The following is a 24,042-nucleotide window of genomic DNA, read 5'->3' as shown; positions in this document are numbered from 1 at the left end:
CCAGGTGGAGAGATCTTTTATTTTACATTAAAAAAGGGTGCAAACTGGAGTTTCCCTTTAGGCGTGGAGGGAATAAAAAGTGATTTTTATAAGGTTCATGAGTGAGACGCTGTAATCTGACCAAAACAAAAGAAAAAAGTAAAGTCATCTCAGATAAAAAGGACCTTTATCTTTCTGAAAATTAAAAATATGAAACCATAAAAAGAAGAAACGTGGGTCCTTCATTCTTGAAGCCCTTGACTAACTCATTCAAATACATTTCTGAAGTGACATTCATATTTCAACACAATAATATTTATTTACAGTTTTAAGATTTCTCTTAATCATAGCTCTAAAAAAAAAAAAAAAAAACAATGAGGGGAGGATAAACTCTTAGAGCTGTACAGTCTGATTTTCCACAGTCTGAGAAAAAAAAAAAAGAAGAAAAATCAAAGAATACATCTTTAATATGAATTCCCAACAGAGACTACAATTGTGAACTCTGTACAATTTACAGTTCAAATAATCATCACAATATTGCAGTAAATGTCATCCTACACCTCTCCCTCAAAGGAAAACATACAGTAAATCCAACACTACAGTACAGCAACAAGGAGAAAGTGCCAGAGAACCCAAAGAGACTCGAGCCGTCCTTTGATTTACACAGCTGTGACGCACAGGAACGACCACAACTCTGACCAAAACAAACACGGCGAGCAATAACCTAAGCTGAAATGGGATGAGTTGCATAAGAAAAAATAAAAATAAATCATGAAAAATGTATTTATCTTACACGAGGACTGGAAGCCGTAACGTCTCGTTGACCCAACAGAATACGCGCCCTGCAGGTGAGAAAACCGAGACTGCTCGACGGCCGCAGAGAAGCCACAGATGATACAGACTACTCCAATAATACTCTGTACGAGGCCGACCGAGTAAAAAGTAAATACATCCGAGTAATATACCTCTATATACCTGTTCAACTGTGAGGTACTGAGCGAGACAACCCACAGTTTAAGGAAGAAGCCGATGGCGCCAAGATGATCAGTTGAAAGTTAAACTCTGAAACAATGAACTGGGACAATAAAGAGCTTTTTTTTTTTCTCCTTAATTTTTGACCAAAGTAAGAAACGACTCATAAAATACTTTTAACTGGTAGGGCGCTGAGCCAACGACGCTCTGCAGTTTTTCCAACATGATGGCAGATGGTCAAGGACGCAAGGTGGAATAAAAAGAAAAGGAAAAACAATCATCTTCATATGTTCCTGGCACAGTTAAAAGGCATGGGCAAGTAGTAGTCTCAGAAATGGCACTCGGGGAATTCAGGGGGAGCATTGAAGGCTATATTGTCTTGATATCCATCTCTTTACACAGAAAACTTCTCTCAGGTAGCTGGAGCGAAACAGTCCAGCTGCCACCGACGTGCCGTGGAAAGAATCACAGGCAGCCGAAAGTCACCGGTTCGGCAAGAAGCGCAGACTCTTGCCAACCGCAGATTAAAATACAATGCGATGAATGTTTAGCAGAGACAAGCAAGTGACTTTAATCTCCAAACCAGCATCTAACCGCATTTCGTCCGGATGGAATCGATGACCCAGCCTTCATTCTGTCATTTACAACAGCTGGCGAAAAAGACTCCACAGGGGACGAACTCCACCTGCCCGAAACACCAAGAGGCACTAAGACAACTCACAGAAACGAATACCTGTCATTCAAATAGCCTGTTTTCTTCCGCCATTCCCGTCAAATCCTATGTGTGGAATTACTATGAACCAAAAAAAAAACCCAACAACAACAAAAAGGTCCCGTAGATTTTCATATTCAAGTACTTTCAATAACACAATAACTTAGAATCCCGGCGCAACTGACATGTCGGGGGGGGGGGGGGGGGGGGGGTTAAAAAAAAACAAAAAAGGCTATACAGTGTAAATACATACAACAAGCAGGTTTACATACTGACTCATTGGGATAATTTGCAACATCTACAACATTCTACAGATCATGGAGAAAAGAAAAACAACCAAATCTGGACACTCCACTGAGAGTCGATTCATCTTGGACCAGCAGGTGTGTGTGCAGGGGGGGGGGGGTGTCATGGCACAAAAGATGAGCGCGTGGAGATTTGAAAAAGAAATAAAAAAAATCTAAGTGTATTCCCTGCACCCTATAGGGAAGGCCTAGCACACGAGGCAGCTACAGTTAAAGTAATAAGCACATTTAAAGCACAGTATTAAGAAGGCAGGGTCTTGTCAGGGAAAGCTGGAGGTCAACAAATGTAGTGCAGTCATGGTCTCAAGCTTTTTTGTCCCCCCCCTCTTTCCCTGGAAAACCATGGCTATTTGGAATGGACAAAATAAAAATTGCATTCAACAAATTCACATTAGAATGAACAAAAAATACAAAGAACAAGAAAAAAAAAAGACGAACTGTAATACACTTTTCCGTTAGGAGGATAGGCAAGGTGACATGTTGAGGATATTGTTTCAAGGCAGTCCTCCACGCCTCGCTCGCACCAACGGCAGCTTTCCGTCTCAGCGCGGAGGAGAGGGACCGGGGTTCAGCAGTCGTCCCAACATCAAACATGGCGTTGCAGCACCGGGGTCTTCACATGTAGGGGAAGGGATTCATTTTTCGAACACCGTTACACCTTATTAAACCAAATCTTCCATTTGGCGTCGCTTTCTTGGGGATACACCTTCAGCGCGTTAACGCGGGAAGCGTTTTAACTGCTTGGACAGCTGCGAACAGCCTCGACTTTGGACATTACGAAACGGGCGACCCCAGAAATTACACAGCGAGTCTCACAACTGTCCTGCTAACTTGTTATTCAACTGGCCACATGATGCATTGGCCAGTCAGTCGGTTGGTTGGTCGATCGGGGGTTAAGGCATTGGACAGAGGTGTTTTAGTTGCTGCAATTCTTCAAAGCATATCACGCCAGATTATTATTATTTTTTTTCTAAATCTCTCCAAAGCAACATCCCCCAATGTCGACTGTTGTTGACGAGTCCATTATCAAGATCAAAGACATTTAAGACCCTCCTAACCCACAAACCAAGTTAGTTTTGGTCTCATTGTTTTCCTTTTTTCAAACATTGGTTTTAACACCTTAACTGCAATTTCCTTCCCATGCACATGATAGATAATTGTAAATGCTCCGAAGTCATTTACTTTTCTGTCCATACATTCAGTGTGTATGTTGAAGAAGAAGTAGGAAAACTAGTGGCAACTGAGAGATAAATAGCATAAATAGCATTTTTTTTTTTTTTCCCAGCCCAATCTACAAATGTCAGGTTGCCGCTCATCATCACAAAGACAACAGGAGCAAAACGCCACAAGAGTTAAAAGAGACTGTAGTGTGTTTTGACGGCAATCGTGGTTAAGGGGAGTGCTTTAACCAAGCGACGTGAGCAGAAATCCTCCTCAGAGAACACAGTGCAGGAGAAGTCTCTGGTTGTCTGTTCTTGGAGGCCCAGATCCCAGTGCCAGGGTTGACCTCTTTGGAGGAAAGAAAGTGCAGGGGCCAAATGGCAGACTGCTGCTCTTTGTGCCTGTGTGTGAATATAGGCAGTTACACCCTTGGCTCCTCGTGTGTTCAGGTTTACATTCAGTCCTGCATGGGGAATGACCAAAAAGGGCTCCGTGTCAGAATGAGTCGGCAAACTAACATGGGGTCAAAGTGAGTTGACCTGGGACTCTGTGGAGGTGAAATAAAATCATTTCTTGAATCAAGAACAAAACAAATAGTACATAACAGGCTTGAAGTGGCACGATTCCATGGGAGGATCTTTGTCTTTTATGGGGGGGGGGGATACCACAGAACAGAGACCGGAGCAAAAATATGCCAAAAATGACGAGACAAAAATACGAATGCTGGGCGTCTTGGAGAGGGGAAAAAAAAAAAAAGAAGGAAAAAAAAAAATATATATATATATATAATCCTCTGCAAGATTCCATCAAAATGGTTCCGTGTTTGGCCGACTGACCTGCAAACACTCAGCAGAGGGGGGGTAAAAAAAAGATATTTTTTTTTTTTTTTAAAAGGACTCCCATCAAAAGACACAAGCGTCTTGTACATCTCGACGAACCATTTTTTATGGTCAGAGAACAGCAGAGAATATTTCAATCAAGATCTTTCAGTCGACTCCCTCTATTATTGTGAATGGGACCTTCTTGATTTACGAAGTCACAATCAACTGAGCCGGACATTTGGAACGTTTCAGTTTGGTGCTGGGACATCATTTGTGCCTTGGAGTGTTCTTCTTCCGTTTTCGCTTGAAGAAACAGCAACACCTGCAGACAGAGACAGACATTTAATCATTATGTGCACGAGGGAGGCTTCAGATGAAGCAAAAGAAAGAACAAAACACAAGCTTTAATCTTTCAAATCAGGATAGCTTTAGTTTTTTGTAACCGTATGAATTTGGCATCAAGAACATGATGGATCCACTGCCATCCAACATGTGTTTGCATGCTTATTAAACTCCCACCGTTTTTACAGACATGTGGCAGAGGGTTACAAACTACAAGCTGCTGCAGCGACTCCGACGACAAAATATCTCAAAAGCAAAACAGGGGGCAAGTGCACACAAAAAGCACAGGACACGGGGAGCCTGAACGATCAATAAAAACATACAAAGGCCAGAAAAAAAAGAAAAGCTTTGGATCACAACATAGGACAGTGACTGGGTCCTCCTATACCAAATATACTAATCAACAAGAATTTGAATCCTAGAAGAGATCGGAAAAGGAGTCATGTCACTGCTTACAAATATTACAGGCGCCTTAAAAGAAAAAAAAAAAAAAAGAAAAAAAAAAGACCCCGCAGTTAACTTGTCAGAGTCCTTCCAGTTTAATATTTCTGCCCTGATGCGACATCAGCTTTTATATGTTAGGCAGCATAGTTCACAGTATATCAATTCACTTATGAGGGTGCACTAAAACAAATAAATAAAAGTCGAAAAGGGCAGAGACTTTGATAATGAATAAAGCTCTCTCTGGGATTTATAGCACTATATACCAGTGAGAGTCTAGTTAAATTTAGTAAGCAACTCCACTGGGCCCAGCCTAGGCTGGTCCACTCCCTGTCCCATGAGTCTGATGTGGACAAGCAGAGAGGGACTCACCACAGGTTGAGCATTTTCACGCAGCTACAGAAGAAGAGAGAGGAAAGAGTGTCAAGAGAAAAGAGAGAAAGATTAATACAGTAAGACTAAGATGGTGGGACTGGGCACATGCTACACAAACCCGCACACAAACGCAACCAACAGGACACAGGCGGACACAGAGAGGGAAAGCTTGAGACATTAAATGGAAGGAAGATTGCCAAGAAGGCCATAGATCATCTATTCTGCAGGTTATCACGTTTACTAGAATTTCTGAGAAAGAAGTTAATGTTTACGGCTTCAAATGTAAGTTCCATTTGCTGTTAGAATGTGCATTGATCACCCTCTGAAAAGTAGCTTTGCTACTGCATTTATCTTGTTTTTGTAGCTGTCAACTATTTGCTGATATCAGACTTTAATACTCAGCTATAGGGTCATAGTAAAGGAAGACTAGTTTCAAACTACTTACCGAGCAGATCCGACTGCACCAGTTAAAGTCTAAGCCAATATCAACCTCAGTGATGTTTAATACAGATGCGACGAAACCGCAGCAGCACTCCACAAACAGGAAGTCAATGTAGGTACGGCCATCTTATTTATGTGGATATACAGTTTATAAAATAGATTTCTGTTTCGGTTGTTCAGCTGAAGTAAAAATCTGAAATCTACATAAAAAAAAGTTTAAAATTTGTCCACTTTTTATCCAATTTTGTTGCTAGTTTAAAGTAGAATTATATTTCTTCCTTGAATAAAACGTTATGCAGGCACTTTATGTTCAAAAACCACCTTTTAGAGACTTTTAATGATACTTCAGCCAGTGTTACAATAAACTGCTGCAACAAAATTACACTAAAAAGTAGTGTGTGTGTGTTTTGGTTCTGACATAAATAAGCTGGATGATGCATATGTGTATTTAAGAATTTTATATGAAGTAGCACTAATGGAAACAAGCATTTAAACCTGACCTTGCACACACAAGGTTATTTATGCGCTTCTTAGTTTCACTTCATGAATAAATAAAATTCTTAAAAGCTATCCATACAAGCTGTATTAATTAGTGGTGGTTACTGCTGATATTACCTCAAAAAGATGAAAGTGAAATGTATTAAATGCTTGATTTCCATATTTATTACTGCCAATTCCCCAAACTATTGTGTGGTTAGAGGAGGAAGGCTTGCCATCTGGGCGGAAATAATAATAATAAAAAAAAAGATTAAAGGGAACAGACTGTGGGAAATTTATTAGGAGAAGTGATGAACCAGGATGGTTACCTCCCCCAGTCAAAGCAAAGTCTTGGAACAGAATGATCAGCATGATTGTTACTGTGCTGGAAACTATGGAAAAACCTGCTATTAAAAAAAAAAAAAAAAAAAAAAAAAAAAGCCACCTCAACCAAACATAAATCAGCTCTACTGTATTTTTATTTCAAACCCCAACTGTCTGTTGGGGGCAGAAACAACTGATCTTTGTATCTTTGTTCCATTAACATATCATTATGGGTACAGTTTTAGGCATGATCAGGTTGATAAACAGTGGGTTATGAGTTGATAACTATCGTGCCGTCATAAAATAAAGGAGCATCCTCAGTGGCTGCCGGTATAGCCGATGTTAGGTGTTGATGGTATATGTAGCTGGATTATTCAATCTGCATCACTTTTCCTTCTTTTAAGAAAGAAAGATAAAAAAGCAACCGAACATCACACAGACAGGCTGCGGTCGGGATCAAAGCCCACACATTCAGAGAGGTACGAGGGGCAGCAGCAGGATGACAGCTGGGGGGGGTTTGGGCTGTCACAGCTCCGCACCATAGCAAAAGGTCGCTAGATACGAGGAAAGAGATGGTGACAGAAGTAGAGAAGTGGGAAAGAGGAAGCGACAGATGGACACACAAGAGAGGTGTAGTGGGTGAATGACATACTTGGCCTCATCGACCACTTCAACCTCAGCCTGAGCCGTTATCGGAGCGTTGGAATGAGCCAATGGATCGTCTGGATTCAGCTCCCCGTTGGTTGAACTGACCACCTGTAGCACAGACTGGTGTTACTTCAGGTCAAACTACTGATGTTTGTATTCATCTAAACGACAGTTTCAAACAAGTACACCTGTGACAGTAAATAATACTTTACCAGGTACCTTCACTTTTATATTTTCCCTCTGGAGTCTCAACAGAAATGACTTTTGCACCAATATCACGTGCAAAGAAAATACTGTATAGTAAATGTTGGATAAAGTTTAGTATACATTACAAATTTGGAAAACAAAACAAAACAAAAAAATCCGGATTTTATTCAGATTCTGAGGCTTTAAAGCAAATATTGAAGATGCACTGTAAAAATGTTTATATTAAATAACACTTGAAGATGGATGGGAGCCAATAAACAACATATCAGTGGAACAGGAACCATTCTGCCAAACTTTCTTTCTATGAACACGATTCGCGCTCTCTGTATCAAGAGCTTTGTTAATGGCCCCACTAAAGACAGATATGACACCAAAGAACTGTCATTTCAGTTATTCTACGCATAGCTGGATAAAGATTTTTTGTTAACCTATTCACAGGGTGGTATTTAAGTTCTTAAGATATACACCCAGCGTAATCACCGCATCTAAATAAATGATCAAACGAATAAACTATTAGAATGACTCATAAATTCAACCTCTAAAAATAGTACCATAAAATGTATGTAAACCGTTGCTTTTAAATTATTTTATTTTTTTTATTTTTTTTTACAGTTATTGGAACAAAGATAAGTTCATCCCATGGAAGTAGTCGGTTTATTCCATTTTTTGGACACATTTGAACAAGGAAACATTTGATCTTGCAGTGCCGGTGGATCTAAGGTGCTGCATCTGAGAAAGTCCACAAATTGTTTTTTTTTTTAAATAATCCATTTAATTAGCATGAACAGATGCAATAATGTTCTGCAGGCTTCAGTGGCCAGTATTGCCTCCCTTCGTAGAAATAATCTTGTGTGTCCTATACGTCCACAGTGTGAACATGCTTCATTACGCCATCCCTCGTGAATGTCCCTCTTGCGTTGTGGCGTGGGATTAACATAGCGCAGACAGCGCTTCAAGGCATAAATGAAAAATAACTGCGTCGTGTCTGCGACAAGCTCACTGCGACACACTGCTGCGAAGTATACACGAGCCTTTAAGCTGCAGGATGTTTGCCTGATCTCTTGCTGTCCAGAAATGTCCCAAGTGGGTCAAATTTGTGCAATCTCTTTCTCCATGTAGATGAATGCACTTTCACACCAACAGCTGCAGAGTAACGTGGAAACCCTAAAAATGTCATTCTTAGGTTCTGAGAGACCAATTTAAGTTCGAATAGTCTGCTTTTCAGCTGCATTCGCTGGGGAAGCTAGTCCTGTAAAAGATAAACTGGCACTTGCTTGCAATGAATTCAACTTGTGAATGGATTTTTAAACACACTGAAGATAATTTGGAGAACTTTGGAGACATCCACAACCTTCTTTCTTGATGCCTTAAACCTCTTAAAACGTTGACATAAAATGACACTATTCAAATCCAGCAGAGGTTTGAATAACCAAAGGTTACACCCATCAATCCCCTTGTGGTTTCCAATAACTGGCTCATTCATTTTATGAATATGAAGGGACTGTACTTTTCTATGTGACTGAGCAATTTATCAAAATGTCAATTATCTGGAGTGCCCCATCTCTGCTGGCGCTGAGGATCAAATGTTTACTTGTCCAGATTGAGCAAAAAAGCAAACAAGTCCCACTGGGTGTTCTTAGCTTGTCACATGTACATGTGGATACTTTTTAAATTTAAATTCTTATTTTTTTTTTTTTAAATCTCAGTCTTGTGCTTCTAATATACAACCATTCATGTCGAAATAATGCAGAAAACTCAAGTTGCCTTGAGAAGAACTTAAAATACCACAATCCTCTCCGCTTTGCGCTGATGTCCGAGCACTTTGCTATGGAAGCGTACAGGCCGTGGGTTACTGTGCTTGCATGAGACCATGATAGAAAGTGATCTATAATCACCAAAATTTATGTTCAACAATGTGACAATTTAAAATTTTGTGGAAATTTCCTTTCTTTACCACTTCCAAAACATGATGTAACTCCCATCACATACACCTAACACCTAAGCAAGCAAACGTTATCAAAGTCAGGGACAATCGTTGGTATTGGCAAGGAGCTGAAATTATATCAGATGTTTTCTTAGGCAAAACAACCCTTTAGCAACTCAGAGAGCATGCACTAAGCTGGCTGAACCAGTTCATCCTGCCATGCAAAAGGCGTTTTGATCTTGCAAGGGGTGTCCAAGCATCATGAGGAGTTGTACGACCAGAGATCAAAATGCCACAACCAGGGCTGCTGTTGCTAAAGCTAAAAATCACACTTCAACATCTGGGGTGGGTGGCACCAGATGACATGCACATGGTGAAGCAGCAAAATAACATTTCCCAGCAAAGGTAAGGGGGTTGGGGAGATAAATGGTTGTAGATCTGTCTCACGCCAAAGGGTAAAGAACAAAATAAATACCAAGTCGAAATAACTGATATTTGCTTTTGAAAATGAATTGTGAACCATCGGGGATCTGTAATTAAAAATGCCAACTACACGGGAAAAGAGTTGTAATCTCATGCAGTTTCTGCACGTGATTGTATCATGCGAGTGATTTTAAGCGTGTCCTGGAGTATTGCCAAAATACAGCCAATATTTTTGATGACTTGAGTATTTAACTGTACTTTGAGAACCAAAGTATTCTAATCTTTTTAATGGATAAAAGTAGGTAAATCAACTTAAAATTGATGTCCCCCAAAACAATATTTTGCTTTCAAAAAAAAAAAAAAACGTGTTATTAAGAGGCAATAACACGTTTTAGACTATTCCGCATTTTAATTATTTTGGATTAGATCTATGAGACAGATCTGATTCCATGGAGCTTGGGTGGAGGGGCTGTTGGCTGATCAGGTGAGGGGTGTGTACCTGCACTGAGCCCCCGTGCCTGTCCGCTGCCAGGTGGGAGGTCAGATAGGAGGAGTTTGCTTGTCGTGTGGGTTGCACCTCCCATGCTCCTCGTCGATCTGAGACTGCTGTCTGCTCAGGATTCGGGGTTGCATCGGTGATGTGAGGGGAAGTGAGATTGGGGGGTGCAATGGGACAGGGAGGGGGTGAGTGTGATGGAATAATTGTGTTAGGGATGATGGACATTTGGGAGTGCGTGGCAAGGTACCATGCAAGGCAGCATGAGAAATGGAGAAGAAATCAAATTAATAAAACAAAAGTGTGAATTAAAAATCAAAGCAAGGCTTCAGCCAGAGAACGGAGTCAGAAACTAATGAGCCTGAAGCCAAATGGACAGAAGCTCTTTAAGCTAAAACTTAATAACACAGTACACAGCTTAAAATATCTATTGTTTTCATTAAATGATATATAGGCCATATACAAAGAATATATATATATATATTCTTTGTACCAGCAACTAACAATAGCAATAAAAACAGATGTGCTTTCACAAGTAAACGTAGGTCAGCAGAGAACTCACTGAAAAACAAACAAATAATAAGTATGTGAATGATAACAGAGATCTTTGTGGACTGCAGTCAATCAGCCTGAACGGCACAGTTAAAGTCCAAATTGATGTAAACATCATTGGGATTAAACTGGATTAATGATTTAAAGATTGATTAAGTGTTATAAATTCATAAAAATAAAAAATACTCTGTATTATTCAAGGAGGAGCCTATAATGACTGGATGCAACATGTGCATAAATTGAATCCCGTTCAGACCTTGAGTGGCATTGGTGTCCTTTTACCTTTCAATCATTTCAGTCAACCTTTCCAAGATATAAAATGATTATCTTTTTAAATTCACGAACACAAGGTCAACAGTTTACAATCAAAACCAAAGGTTTATCCTCTAGAATGTTTTTTTATTTCACATTTATATGTTTTTAGAGGCTAAGAAATCGATGTTTTAGTGGACTGTGATAATTCCATCAGGTTTTAGGAGGCTGCTTTCAGATAATTCTTCAGTTTTACAAAATTTATTCTTTTTTTATAAAGGGTGCCTTAGGTCTGAATGGACTGACCAATAAGTGTCATCAGAGATAATGGTTGTCATAGGATTTGTATTTGTGAACATACATAAGCTTTGCTTGGGAACATTTGAGTGAGTTTCAGGCTGTTTTGTCCAACACACCTCTGTGCTGCTGAAACAAAACCATGCCGTACCTGATTCCTTACAGGTGGGTGCTGCGAGGGTCGGTCCCTGTGAGGATGGCTCTCTCTTGTGACAGCAGATGCACCTGAATCTATGGGGACAGATCCTACAGGTGTAGGCTGAGAAAAAAAAAAACCCACATTTAGTTACATTCTGTGTAGGCTGCTTACAAATTACTGACAAAATAAACACAGAAAAAAAGAAGAAATAAATCACTTCCACAACATGCCACTTACTATCTGTCTGCCAACCCAGTCGTAAGTGTAGTCAAAGGTGTATCCCTTTCTATCAAACAGTTCAGTGAACAGGGTCCTTAAATATTCATAGTCGGGCTTTTCAAAGAAGTCCAACCGTCTGACATACCGCAAGTAGGTAGCCATTTCCTCTGAATTAAAGAAAACAAAACAAGCTGCAGCCTCACATGTGGATCGCTTGAGTACAATTCTAATGATTTATAATCAGAGTTAACATTTACTTGGATAACAATAAAAACAGAATCGCAGCAAATATCTACGTTAACAAAACACAAGCCATCATTAATATACCTGGATAGGTCTCACAAAGGATCTCAACAGGAGTGTTTCGTTTTGTATCTCCAATCCTCTGGTATCTTTCCTTCAGTGTATCAGCCTGCAAGAGATCCAAGCGCATGTATTTACACACACACTTTTTTTTTTTTAAATGAGCTGCTGACACCAAATAAATAATAAAAAATTTTAATAAAAGATTTTAAAAAAAAACAATAATAAAATAAAACAGCAATCCTCTCCCAGTTTGACCAAATATAAAGTTTAAACTATTTTCATGTCACCATCACTGCATTTCATTTTCATCTACTTTGTACACAAGAGTTGAAACATTAAAACGGGACTTTGTAAGAGACTTTGGAAAATGACCATGTACTTGGCATACCTTTAGTCCTTGCCAAGGTAGACTCCCACGGAGGAAATACATAAACATATGGCCTAAGGCCTCCAGGTCATCTCGCCGGCTTTGCTCTATATCAACAGATTTTTATAACATTTCACTGAAAAACTTCCAGAATAAAAGGGCCAAAGTTCCATTTATTAAAAGGCACATTTAAAAAAACATAACAGATTCAATACAAAAATAAAGCTTAGACATGAGTCTTACCTTTTCCTAAGTGTGTATTGATGGACATGTATCTGGCAGTACCAGTCAAGCTCTTGTGTTCCCGGTACGGAATGTGTTTTTTGGTCTCAGAGTCAATGTACTCTTTGGCCAGGCCAAAGTCAATGATGTGGATGATGTGTTCCTTTTTATTCCCTTGCCGCCCAATAAGAAAGTTTTCGGGTTTGACATCTCTATAGATGAGATTTTTAGAGTGCACATACTCCATTCGAGATATCTGGTGAGGAGGAGTAAAAGAGTCAGTGAAGATGTGACATTTAAAAAGGAAATGCTGCACAATCTGCAAAGTGGGGATAAAGATGTCAAAAAGATATTTCTATTGTACGATAAGTTAACCCTTTTCAAGAACAGTGCCACTACAGCAGTTTTTTGACACGACAAGTTAAGTAATCGTGATTAGTACTACGTATTTAACAGTTCAATCACTTCTGATATGGTATGATATTGGTATGAAGAACAGAAAAATGTGCTATGGAAACACTGCACTGCTAATTATGGACCTTCAGCCACACCATCACTATCACACATGGACGAGAACAGATTCAGAGCCATCCTCCTAGAACTTACTAGTACAAATATGAGTGATTCGCATCTAAACAACTATTTGCTTACGATACATGTTAAAGGTAGGGTAGGAGATCCTGGATTTTGAGTCCAGCGAAGCTGCATTTTGAAAATACACAGGTCAAAAGTCCCAACCCTTTTCTTCACTTTCCCCCCGAAGCCACGCCTCTAGAGTACATGAACGCGCAATGCTTGTTCACGAGCACGAAGTTGCACGAGCACGAAGTTGCACGAGCGCTGTTCTGACAGCAAGCATCGATCGTTGCCGTATTTAGTATTTAGTATAGGCTAACTATACGTTTAATAATGCTAGGTGCTAGCCAAGCTGGCTCTAGTTTAGCTTCCTGCCAAGCTTCTGGGCACGCGTAATTCGTTCACGAAGAAGGGTACGCGCACAGGGGGAAGGAGGAGCATATTGCAGTTTGATAGACACATCAGAATCCAATCAGTCATAGTGGATAGTGTTTTTCCAAGATTGTACGTTCTAGAGGCCACAAAAACTTTTCATTTTTGTGTCAAAACTTTTAATTAATTGGTTGCAATGGAGGTGTGAAGAGTATTTCAAGCAATATGTAAAAAAATGCTCCAGAAAAAGAACCCCTACCCCACCTTTAAATGTCGAGCCAGCGCTCATAGGTCCTTTAGTTTAGCTGCAGCGGGAGGGACAAGCTTACATTGTTTGCAGAAAAGTCATTCAATCTGCCAAAACTTCAAGAGAATCAGTAAAGATGTAACTAAAAGATGAGGAAAAAATGGCTGCGATGCAGTCTTTAACAAGCTACTGTTCAGTAACACCAGTAGGTGTCTTTAAAAATGTAGAGGCCATCTCGATCACAAGACCACTGCAGATTCTATGCCAACTAAATTAAATGCTACACATGTTGAAATGTCTAAGGTGTCTAGAATTCTGGGTTTATCCAACCCACCTCACTCTGACCAAAGGTTTGCATATACTGATTGTTTGCTAATTGACAGTTCGATAACAGGAGACTGCACTAGAACTACTTCTGATCTATGGCATATAAAATGCAAGCAGGACTTTGGGTAGGCACAGTTCAACAATTTGTACATGATATTATTTACACAAACAATGTAATACCACTGTATGGGAAGTGTATTCAATCCGCACAATGTTGCACAAGGCTCTCTGGGACATATGTAAAGCTACTGTAAATTCTCAAATGAAGCTTGGTTTGCCGATTTAGCCCACGGAAGGAAACCAACCACGTTTTGAGACGGGATTAAATTTCTTTGGTCCGATTTTATGTTTTATCCACTACTTCCATTCCTGCTGCGAAAGGAAACACAGCCTGTCCTCCATCTTGGATATTCATTGTGAATGCTCATATCCACGTTCAGATCTAGAAAGCTTGACAAAAAATATATGTAAATAAACATTTACTCTTAAGTTTTATTTTCTTCCAAAGCTTTCAACAACATCTCACAGTTCTTTCAGCTATCAAAGAAGCAAAGTCTACCTGATAAGAAAGACTGAGGTGTACCAGAAAGCAAGAAAACAAGACATTCGACTATTTTACAATTTTTTGTTTTTGTTCGACCATCTGTTTCACTTTAGAGTAAATAATCCTTTCAAAAGCAAAGAAAAAAATTATGAGTCAGCTTCAATAACTGCACACTAGAATCATGACAGCAGGGCAAAATAATTCATCGGAATGAATGAAATTTTGGCCAAGAGGTAATGTGGTTGTTTCGTGTGTTCCCGTGTGAGCGTTACAGGATTATGAGGTTCTTATCTATTTGATAGGTGTCCTGAGTAGAGATTCATTCATTTTCAGTGTAATTCCTTCTACACGCTCATATTTTTTGGTTTTATCTGGTTGCAGAGTGCATTTTCTTTGGGTACAATGAAGCTAAAGCTGACGTTTGTTACAGATTTTAAACATCAACATTTACTGCAACAGTGGAAAAGTGGTCATCTGCCATTCAGAAGGTCAGTGGTTTGATCCCCCCGCTTCCCCGGACCCCATATCCAACTGTCCTCAGTGTCCAACACACTGAACTCCACATTGCATCCAACGCTTCCATCAGTGTGTGAATGTGTGCGATAGAGAAAAAGCACTGTGTGAATGGGTGAGCGTGACATGTCATGTGAAAGCACATTGAGCGGTCAGCTAGACCAGAAAAGGGGTAAATAAATACAGTCCATTTAATCAGTCTTTTCCAGTCAATAGAGGCTATTTTAAAACAACAACACAGTATACTCTAAACTTACCAGCTGAATTGCTATCATTAGGACAGTCTTCAGTGAAAAGCTTCTGTCACAAAGGTCAAAGAGGTCCTCTAGACTTGGGCCCAGCAGCTCCAGAACCATGGCATTGTATTTCCCACAGGGCCCAAAGTAAAACACCTGGGGCACACCCTCTGCTGAAATACAAAACAGACAAGACTTAAGACAAAAATTCCTGCAAGCTTCATATGCATCACGACTGCCTGAGCATTCCCTGTTTGAAGCGCAGCCAATATACCCAAAGAACCCTGTTGGTAGTTTAAACACGAATACAAGCAGCACAGCAAATAATACATAGCTTATAATAAAATACTGTATGTCATCAGTGTTTCAGTTGTGTATACTCGAGGTAATTCTCAAAGCTATGTTGGCTAAGGTGTTTACTATTCCTGTCTCACTTGACAAATGAAAATTTAGGTCAACAGTGAAATAAGAAGCCTTAATCTGTTAGAGGGGGGAACACCACGAGGTTACAGAGGACAGAGATCAAAGAGAGCTTCAAGGTGAACATTAACCCTAAAGTAAAACACAACAGTGCCAATAAATGCGACTGCATCACTGAAAACTAATCTTTTCACTGCCTCGCATAACAACCTCCCAACTGAATCATAACCGCTCGACTCCACTAACTCTAATTGCTCCACAATCCTATCCATCTGTCACCTTGGCCCTCACCTTACTCCTTATCTAAGTACAGTTTACAATTGAGTGGTGAGTCTAAACTTAAGCAACTGTGGTAGTAAAGCTGGCACCTGTATTCTCCTCCGTTTGTGTCCTTTGCAATTCTGGTGTTCTAAGAGAAAAGCTCCTCGTTACAGATAAAGCGTTAGAAAAGTGCCCAAAATCATAATGTGAAGGGTTGGCAGGGTGTGAGGCAGTTTATTAATAATTATTTTAGTCAAATCTACAGAAACACGTGAAGTTACATTGAAAAGCCTGTCCATCAAGCACATACGTTACAGATCATTTAAAGTATTATGCGTGTGCACTCCAATGCTTTTCAAACCATTTGTAAATAGAAGCATCTGAAACCCAGCCATCATCCTGACCATATCCTGAACTTTAGTTTCAAAGAACAGGAAATCAGGTCAGGCTGTTAACTGCCGTTAAGGAAGCATGACTCAATGTTTTCCCCCTTTTTTTTTTTATATATCATCAGTCCGAGTCTTATTAAAAAGTCCCTCTCAAGAAAGTTCAAAGAAAGTTTCAATCATAGAGTCCCTGCTTTCTCAAACTACTTTGGCTGCGTTCAGTCATGAGAGATTAAAGAGAAACATGAGTGGTGCCATTGATTTTCATGAACCTGACCCAATAGCTGGACTTCAAAACAGAGTATCCACAGAGTTTGATATTAAGATAAAAACTTCAGGATTGTATAAATGTGAATATGCCAAAATGTTTATGCATGTACAGCAAATGTTTGCATAATATATTAAATCATTGCATACTGTTATTGTTAGACACTTCCAGGTAGAGGACTTTATCCTCTAATATAAAGGTTTAGCCCTTAATTAAATGTTTTAGTCAGTCATGGGGAGGACTAATGATCTGCAAACACAGTAGTGACAAATAGCCTTTATAGAACACACAGGGGGAAAAAATGCTGAACGCACTGCCAGCACAGCACACTTGGTTATTTTGTCAAGTATATATATATTTTTTTTTTACTGAATGTGTGGCAGACATTGACTTGCCAGCTGGATAATGGGAAGTACAGTACAGCATGAAAAGTGTCATGAATGCTGTCTGGTAGCATATGTGAATGTAGGAGTCATGCTGTGCTCCATCCTGCGTTTCTGGACACACCACATAGTTCTGTGGGTTGCTAATTGTACCACAGGAAGGAGTTCCTTGGAACTCCAGGTGCCTGTGGGAGGCTTTCAATGTGTCAGATTGGAGATCTGCAGTAAATACACAAATAAACTGTTCAATTTAAAAAAGCTTATTCCAATATCAACCAGCAGAAGACCACCGTCGTCTGCAGCAAAATAGGCATGGTAACAGACCGAGTCTTTGTGCTCTGGACAACAAAGTATACTCACTCACTACAGGAAGACTTCAACTTTGATGGAAGCTACCATTTTCGTAGGTACCACTTTTGGCCTCAATCCAGTTTTCTTAAACTTAATGAGAGCAATGCCTGAGTGAAGAACTGTTTCAACAAAATGTCCCAACAGATAAATATGCATCAGTGAGGGAACAACCAGTATTTCACAAGAACAAAGCCTCTAAATGGCTGCAAATTGTTAAATGAGCTTTTGGACTCAAGTGTTTGGTTCATGTTGCAGGAATCCAGCACAGACCTGAGATCAGAACAAAATTCATGAATACAAAAGATCTCATGTTTACTGTTTAATGTCTGTCAGCTGATAAAAGTATGCATTGCTGAAATATGAGTTGTTGGCTGCGATTCAATGACAAAAAGGCAAACAAGACAGATGTGTGATGAATGAATATTACTGGCCTGACTGAAAGACCCAATCTGCCTTCTATTTGACTTCCCTCTTTCTGATCCCCCTTCTCCTTTAAGCCCGAGTTGTTTTTCATCCCTGACCACACAGCCCTGACACTGTTTTCCAGATTTTCAGCACACTTCCTTGCCCTTTCTCATTTTCCTTTTCAACTGTGTCTGTACGCTGCTCAATAACTCCCTGTTTACCTCCCAGAAGGTTTTCTTCTTCATCCTTGTGACCATCATACATATTTCTATGTACAGACTATGGATGTATAATAAAGGTATACATAATGGATCTGCAGTGGCTCCTCAGAAGATTTTAAACCTATTGTGGAATATAGCCAGTTACTGTTAGACATCAAGTTTGAGTAACTGCATGACACATCCAGCCCATCATTGGTTTCTCAGCTCTAGCCTTGAATCAATATCAAGTTGGCTACATAGCGCTTTGGACGGATGAATTTCCTGGCTTGCGACTGGTCATGGCTTCTTTCTCCAAAACGTGCACCGATGACTGCAAATCTGCTCATTTGTTGAATCATTCATTTCACAGCTGTGCCATTTTGTAACAGTAATTAGCATTCTTAGTTTCATAACTCCTAAAAAGGAGTAAATGTTGGAAACCTCTCAGAAATGAAGACTAAAAATCTAAGAGAAGAAGAAAATAAATTAATAAAACCATCATGCAGGCTCAGGACGGGGACCGAATGGAAAAAAAGATTCTATGCAATCTGTTGGCTTCCTTTTTGAGGCAACTTTTTAATCCATTTTTATGATATGAATTTGATTCATTTTGATCTTAATGAATTATATTGAATTGGATTATATTAGGAATGAATTGGGTCATAACTTGATTGAACTAGACAATATCATTGGCACTTCAATGATTGAGGTGACTTTTGTGAATTGGTGCTATATAAATAAAAAAATAAAAAACTGAGCTTAATAAGTTTGTTCCATTTCGTAGCAAGAAATTGTAACTCTTCTCATGGAAGAAAAGTTTTACTGAAAGACGAGTACAGAAAATTGACGTGGCTGTTTAAATACTGAAAATCCTTTTTTTTTTTTCTTAAACAGATAGCTTGAATATACAGCAGGCCTTTTTCCATTTCTAATTCCACTAAAAGACTTTTCTCAGGTTCATTTACGCCCTGCTTTTTTCACTCAAACCAAACTGCGTACTGAGAAATGTTTACTCCTTGCAGCTGCAATGGTTACGGTGGTGGTGTAGTATTTCATGAGACCTGCCAGATAATACCTTTAACAGCTCAACAGTGTCCACCCACCGTATAACAAATAGCATTTCTCTTCAAAACCTTCTTTTCTTTAACAAAATAGTCACAATCTTGTGAAGCCAAAATCAGCATCGCAACGCTATGTGTATTCTACAATAAGATCTGAAAGCAAAAAATTGGATACCAAATTGAATCATCCTCATTAATATCCAGTGACAGTTAGTTCTGCATCAGAAAACAACACCTGATTGAGCAGTGAGTCCAACAAAATTAATTCATGAAGACCCTGTCAAACAAAGACTGACAATCGCATTGGTTGAGAGTAATGTGGCCCAGCACACAGCCAAGAAGAAATGAGGTCACGTAATCCCATCTGGAGGAGAGGACAGAGGTAGGTTAGTACTAAGAGAGGCAGAACCGCTCTGTAAATATTTAATGAGTTTCCGCACAGTTGGCCTTTTCCAGTCCTTGCCTTTGCAAAACAATAGCCATTATACTCCCAGTTGGGTTATCGTATGTACATGTAGAGCTCCAAAAACCTCATCAAGGATCATATACCACAATAAAAACAGCTCTCATTTTAAATGCTAAACTGTGACTGAGGCCATCCATAAGCCTAACACTTGGGACACCACCGTAAAGATGCCATTAGGTAATAAATGACCAACCAGAACACCCACAGCTCCAGTTTAGATGCAAACTATAAATAGGCATCAATCTTTAATAAAGCTATTTCACAATGACAGGAACAGATAACTATTTAGAGATTTTTCTGTTAGTCCAATGTTTTTAACAATCCCACTTATCTATTTCCTCAAACATCAAGCCTGGTAAAATGCGCTTTTAATTTAATTTTCACTTGTGGTCACTTAATCCTTGAACTAGTTTTCTCAGTGGCTGCTGCAGCAGGGATGCGTCAGTAGACTCTAATCATCTTTTCTGACATAACGTGGAACAGAATTAACAAATGAGAAAGAAGCAACAATTACTTAATTTGGCTTTCATCTTAAATACCTTAGACTAAGTATTACAGGTCTCCCAACATCTCCCTGTGTCAAAGTGTTCTTGGGCAACACACTGAACGTCACATTGCCCCTCTGATATGATCATCGTTGTGTGATTGTAAAGTTAAGCCCTGCACGCTGTATATAGAGCACACGCATAATAAGAACTGTTTATATGAATGGGTGAATAAGATTCACATTATAAAGCACTGTGTAGAACCAGGAATAAACTAGATCAAAAAGGCACTAGATAAGTGTGGACCATTTAAGCATTTTCCATCCTTTCACTAGCGATAAATAATTTCATCGTCAGTCCAAACCTACCCAACAACCAAACTCAGCCTAACATGTGCTTCTCTAAATGAAATGCCAAAATCTATTATATCCAACTTTCTTCTCCCAGTGGCCGTAGTTGTCAAAGCAAAGCATTTCCATATCGCTAAAACAAAATGACAATTCCTGCGATATAATTTCAACATTTTCATTGGTTGAAATCATCTGCGCTGTTTCGGACCGGCCAAGGCTCCCTCATGCACACACCTCTAAGGAAATGTTCCCAACGACAACAGAAGTAGTAGCAATCTTTACATAGATAAGAACTGCTCAGTGTTTAAAAACCAAAAACCCAGCCCTGTTCACAAAAAAAAAAAAAAAACAGGCTCCAATACACACGACTTAAACAATACACAACAACAATATGCCAGTGTGACCAACTTAAAAATACAGGTTACTATTAACTAAATCACAACTTGTCATTAGACAAATAATGAATCTATTGAGGACGGGGAAGTGTATGTACATCTCAAAATTTTGGTTTCTTATTTCTAATATCATTGTGTATCATTACTAATGCTGTCTGATGTACACATTATGATCAGAGGGCTCCTCTTTGTAAGTAGCCTTCTACTATACAGAGGGCAAAAGGCAGTGGCATTCAAAATAAGTAGGCCAAGTACCCTTTGAGTATCAGTTGTGCTACGCAAATTAAGAAAGTATCATCCATAAAGACTTTAAATCATATGTCATGGAGTCTGCAGTAAAAATCACAGGGGGAGGGCCAACCAAGAAAGTCAGTCAAGTCTGGGTACATTTGCTTGACAATTTGACTTTACAAACTCTGAAAGGGCAGCTATACTTTTCAGTCAACCAGAAAATCAGATCAACCGCATATGCTTTGCGGGTTAATAATGGCCTTTACTTCAACTCTTAATATTAAACCTCCACTAAGTCCATTTCCAGAGAGGTTACCGTTCAACACCCTCCATATGCACGTAGACATTCATGTCCTCCTCTAAACCACATTCTGGAGATTAAAATAAGCTGCTGATCCAGCTTAATATCAGCATGTAACCTTAGTTGAGTAATCACTTGTTGTGGAAATGATGCAATCTTTGGGCTGATCTTCCAAAATAGCCAACTCATTATCACAAAGTCACATATAAACACCACAAAGAGTGGGGAAAAAAAATTATAAATAAAACAAATCTGTGATCTCACCTGTTGTTCCCAGAGTTTTGTAGAACCGGTACTCCAAATGCAGCTGTGGTGCCCTCGACTTTACTGGTTCCTGCACAGTAAACAAACCAGTGAAGAAACAAAAAACTAATAATTTACTGCCATGTTAAATAAGATAAACAATTGCTTCTCTAAATAATTAGAGGGCTTTCCCAGTATAAATTATATCTTTAGGGACCCATATTGTACTTAAAAGTTATGTTTAAGGGGACAAGCTAAATTCAAATTCCATATACTGTGACCCCCTCAGTCTTTTAAAGCCCAAATTAAATATTTTTTCCAGTTTCGGTGCCAGCACACGATACAAGCAGTATAAAACTAGTATAGTAGTAGAAAACTATTTGCTGATGCAAACCGCAACTCATATCAGCAATAATAAGGGCATCTGCCAGGAATCAGAACCAGTCCATCAACAAAAGGGAGGACATGTCTTTCTGAGCATCTACACGTCATTAACATTTGACTGTTCTAAAATCAGAACAGTCACGTACAACAGATGCCTGAACTATTCAAATAAGTGCAAATTAGACACCCGATTTATTTGACAAGCGCTATGCATCTGTCTTTTCCGCTTCATTATATAATAATGTACCATTTTGGTTTGTCAGTGCTGCTTATTTTTCATTCAAACAATGAATAGAAAAAGAAAAACAAGCCCTTTCTTATACAGCAATGTTATTTTCTACATAAATATCACTGATCCTGATTTAAAACTGGACCAATTTTATATAACAATGAAGTGCTTTAAAAATGATGAGCAACACCTTAATAATTGTTCTAAAATCAACTGCAGAGGTGAATAGTAAAGCAGAGGGGAAAAAAAAAAAAAAAAAAAAAAAAGAGCACTTACCAGTTTAATAGCTACATACTCGTTTGTGTAGAGATTTTTACCTGAAGTGAGATAAGAGAGTATGGGCACGCATTAGATGGCTTTTTGGGAATTTGACACTACTTAAGACTGGCATGAGAAACTCTGTAAACAATTCCCTTTTTTAAATCTGCTAATTTATTTAATTTCCTGAAAACTCTGCAGTATAAATTTCCACTGATTCAAAACTCAACTTACCAAGTTTCAATTCACCAAAGTTTCCACAACCAATCTTCTTTCCCACTCGAAAATTTGGCCCCACCATGAGAACCCCAGAGGAGCTCGAGGAGCCAGATGGTCGGGATGAGTGTCCGCTGCGGCTTCCCTGAGAAACTTTGGTGCTCCTTGCAGGCCGCTCGCCATATTTGTCTCTTTGTTGATCCATGGCGTGTGCAGCACAGGTCAACGGGGGCCTGCAGTGATGTATAGGAAGGCCTCCTGGGCCGGGCCCACCACAGCCACAGCCCTGGTCACTGGCAACACCTGAATGACACAGTCACTCTCATGGGCCAGAATCTGGTGCAGCTAACCGACACTCCTGCTCGACCTCACCCGGTTACCTCTAACAGCTGTTAAGCCTCAACATCTGTCACAGAACGAAGGCGAAGACCTGTAACAAACAGAACATGACATAGAAGACATTAAATCTCTATAGAAACAACAGCACACGGGACATAAAAGTGCCTCCCATGTGATGATGAAAATGCATTACAACAGCCTCCTGACTACAGCCTCATAACAGAAAATGCGCGTATAAAGAAGTTGCATTAAAAATTTTATTTAAAAATATTGATTACTGACTAAAAACAGTAAATGCAAAAAGTCAAATGAAGTAGACAGTGGAACTGTAAGATGTCATAATGATGAAGTGTTTTGTTTGATTTTCCCCTATTGTTTATGTTCAAAGAAATAGAGTTGCATATCTAAGCAGAGTTTCTTTGAGTCCAATAGGACTGACAACTGGTTTAATTTGAAGAACCGATTCAAGTAAACCTCCATGCTCGGCCTTCATGAGTCATTACAGCTTATAAATGACATGTTCAAGGCCCTGTCACACTGTTGCGTATGAGAGAAGCGTATGAGTTGCGTATGAAAATTAATCATACGCACGAAAAGTCCTTGAAAATAAAGAATGACTAGCGTATGAGTAGCATATGAACTGCGCATGCCCAGCGTACGTTTCAACGCGCCTATTGAGAATGAGGAGTCACGTGACTCCGGTCGGCCATGTTGGTAGAAGACGCTATTGGTTGCCAGGGGCAACGCCATTAACTCAGCAGCCTTTCCACATTGCTCCATTATTGCAGTAGACGACGCGCTATCAACATCTCTCGAGACATTCATCTCGATCATGCCTCCCAAGAAGCAATCGTCGTTTGCCCGGGCCCTGGGCCGAGGAAAAGGCAAAAAAACACGAGAATCATTCTCACCCAAACCTGCTGAAATGCCTGATGCACCTGCGGCTGATGAGTTACATGCTTCTGAGCGATCAAGATCCCCAACTCCTCCTCCTGACCGCTCCCGTGAATCGTCGCCCGTCTGCCTCAGCGTATGCCAACGTATGCCAGCGTGCTTGAAACGTATACAACCTATGCCTAACGTTCCCCTGGCGTATGTCAGCGTATACCAGCGTATGAGTGATAATTTTCATACGCTAGTGCCATACGCAACAGTGTGACAGGGCCATCATGTCACACTTTACTGTGTGTATA

The 24,042-nt window shown here is 39.6% G+C and overlaps 1 protein-coding gene across 9 annotated transcripts in view; it reads right to left on the bottom strand.

Moving 5' to 3' along the window:
* Positions 1-24,042, bottom strand: part of csnk1g1 (casein kinase 1, gamma 1) — a 28,938-nt gene continuing 4,896 nt past the window's right edge. The window contains exons 2-14 of one of the 9 annotated variants that reach the window (XM_075466069.1): positions 22,529-22,940; positions 22,313-22,353; positions 21,445-21,514; positions 15,239-15,390; positions 12,424-12,658; positions 12,202-12,287; positions 11,835-11,919; positions 11,526-11,674; positions 11,301-11,408; positions 10,052-10,162; positions 7,003-7,106; positions 5,106-5,129; positions 1-4,272 (exon numbers count right to left, since the gene is read on the bottom strand). In XM_075466069.1, coding sequence (XP_075322184.1) covers positions 4,218-4,272; positions 5,106-5,129; positions 7,003-7,106; positions 10,052-10,162; positions 11,301-11,408; positions 11,526-11,674; positions 11,835-11,919; positions 12,202-12,287; positions 12,424-12,658; positions 15,239-15,390; positions 21,445-21,514; positions 22,313-22,353; positions 22,529-22,715 — 1,407 coding nt within the window. In that variant the 5' untranslated portion in view covers positions 22,716-22,940 and the 3' untranslated portion in view covers positions 1-4,217. The remainder of the gene's footprint in view (positions 4,273-5,105; positions 5,130-7,002; positions 7,107-10,051; positions 10,163-11,300; positions 11,409-11,525; positions 11,675-11,834; positions 11,920-12,201; positions 12,288-12,423; positions 12,659-15,238; positions 15,391-21,444; positions 21,515-22,312; positions 22,354-22,528; positions 22,941-24,042) is intronic. The other 8 variants (XM_075466088.1, XM_075466079.1, XM_075466096.1 and 5 more) reach the window with 8 other exon arrangements.

The sequence above is a fragment of the Odontesthes bonariensis genome, chromosome 1, assembly GCF_027942865.1.
Source record: "Odontesthes bonariensis isolate fOdoBon6 chromosome 1, fOdoBon6.hap1, whole genome shotgun sequence".
Taxonomy (NCBI): Eukaryota; Metazoa; Chordata; class Actinopteri; order Atheriniformes; family Atherinopsidae; genus Odontesthes; species Odontesthes bonariensis.
This window is presented reverse-complemented; position numbering and strand designations above follow the sequence as displayed.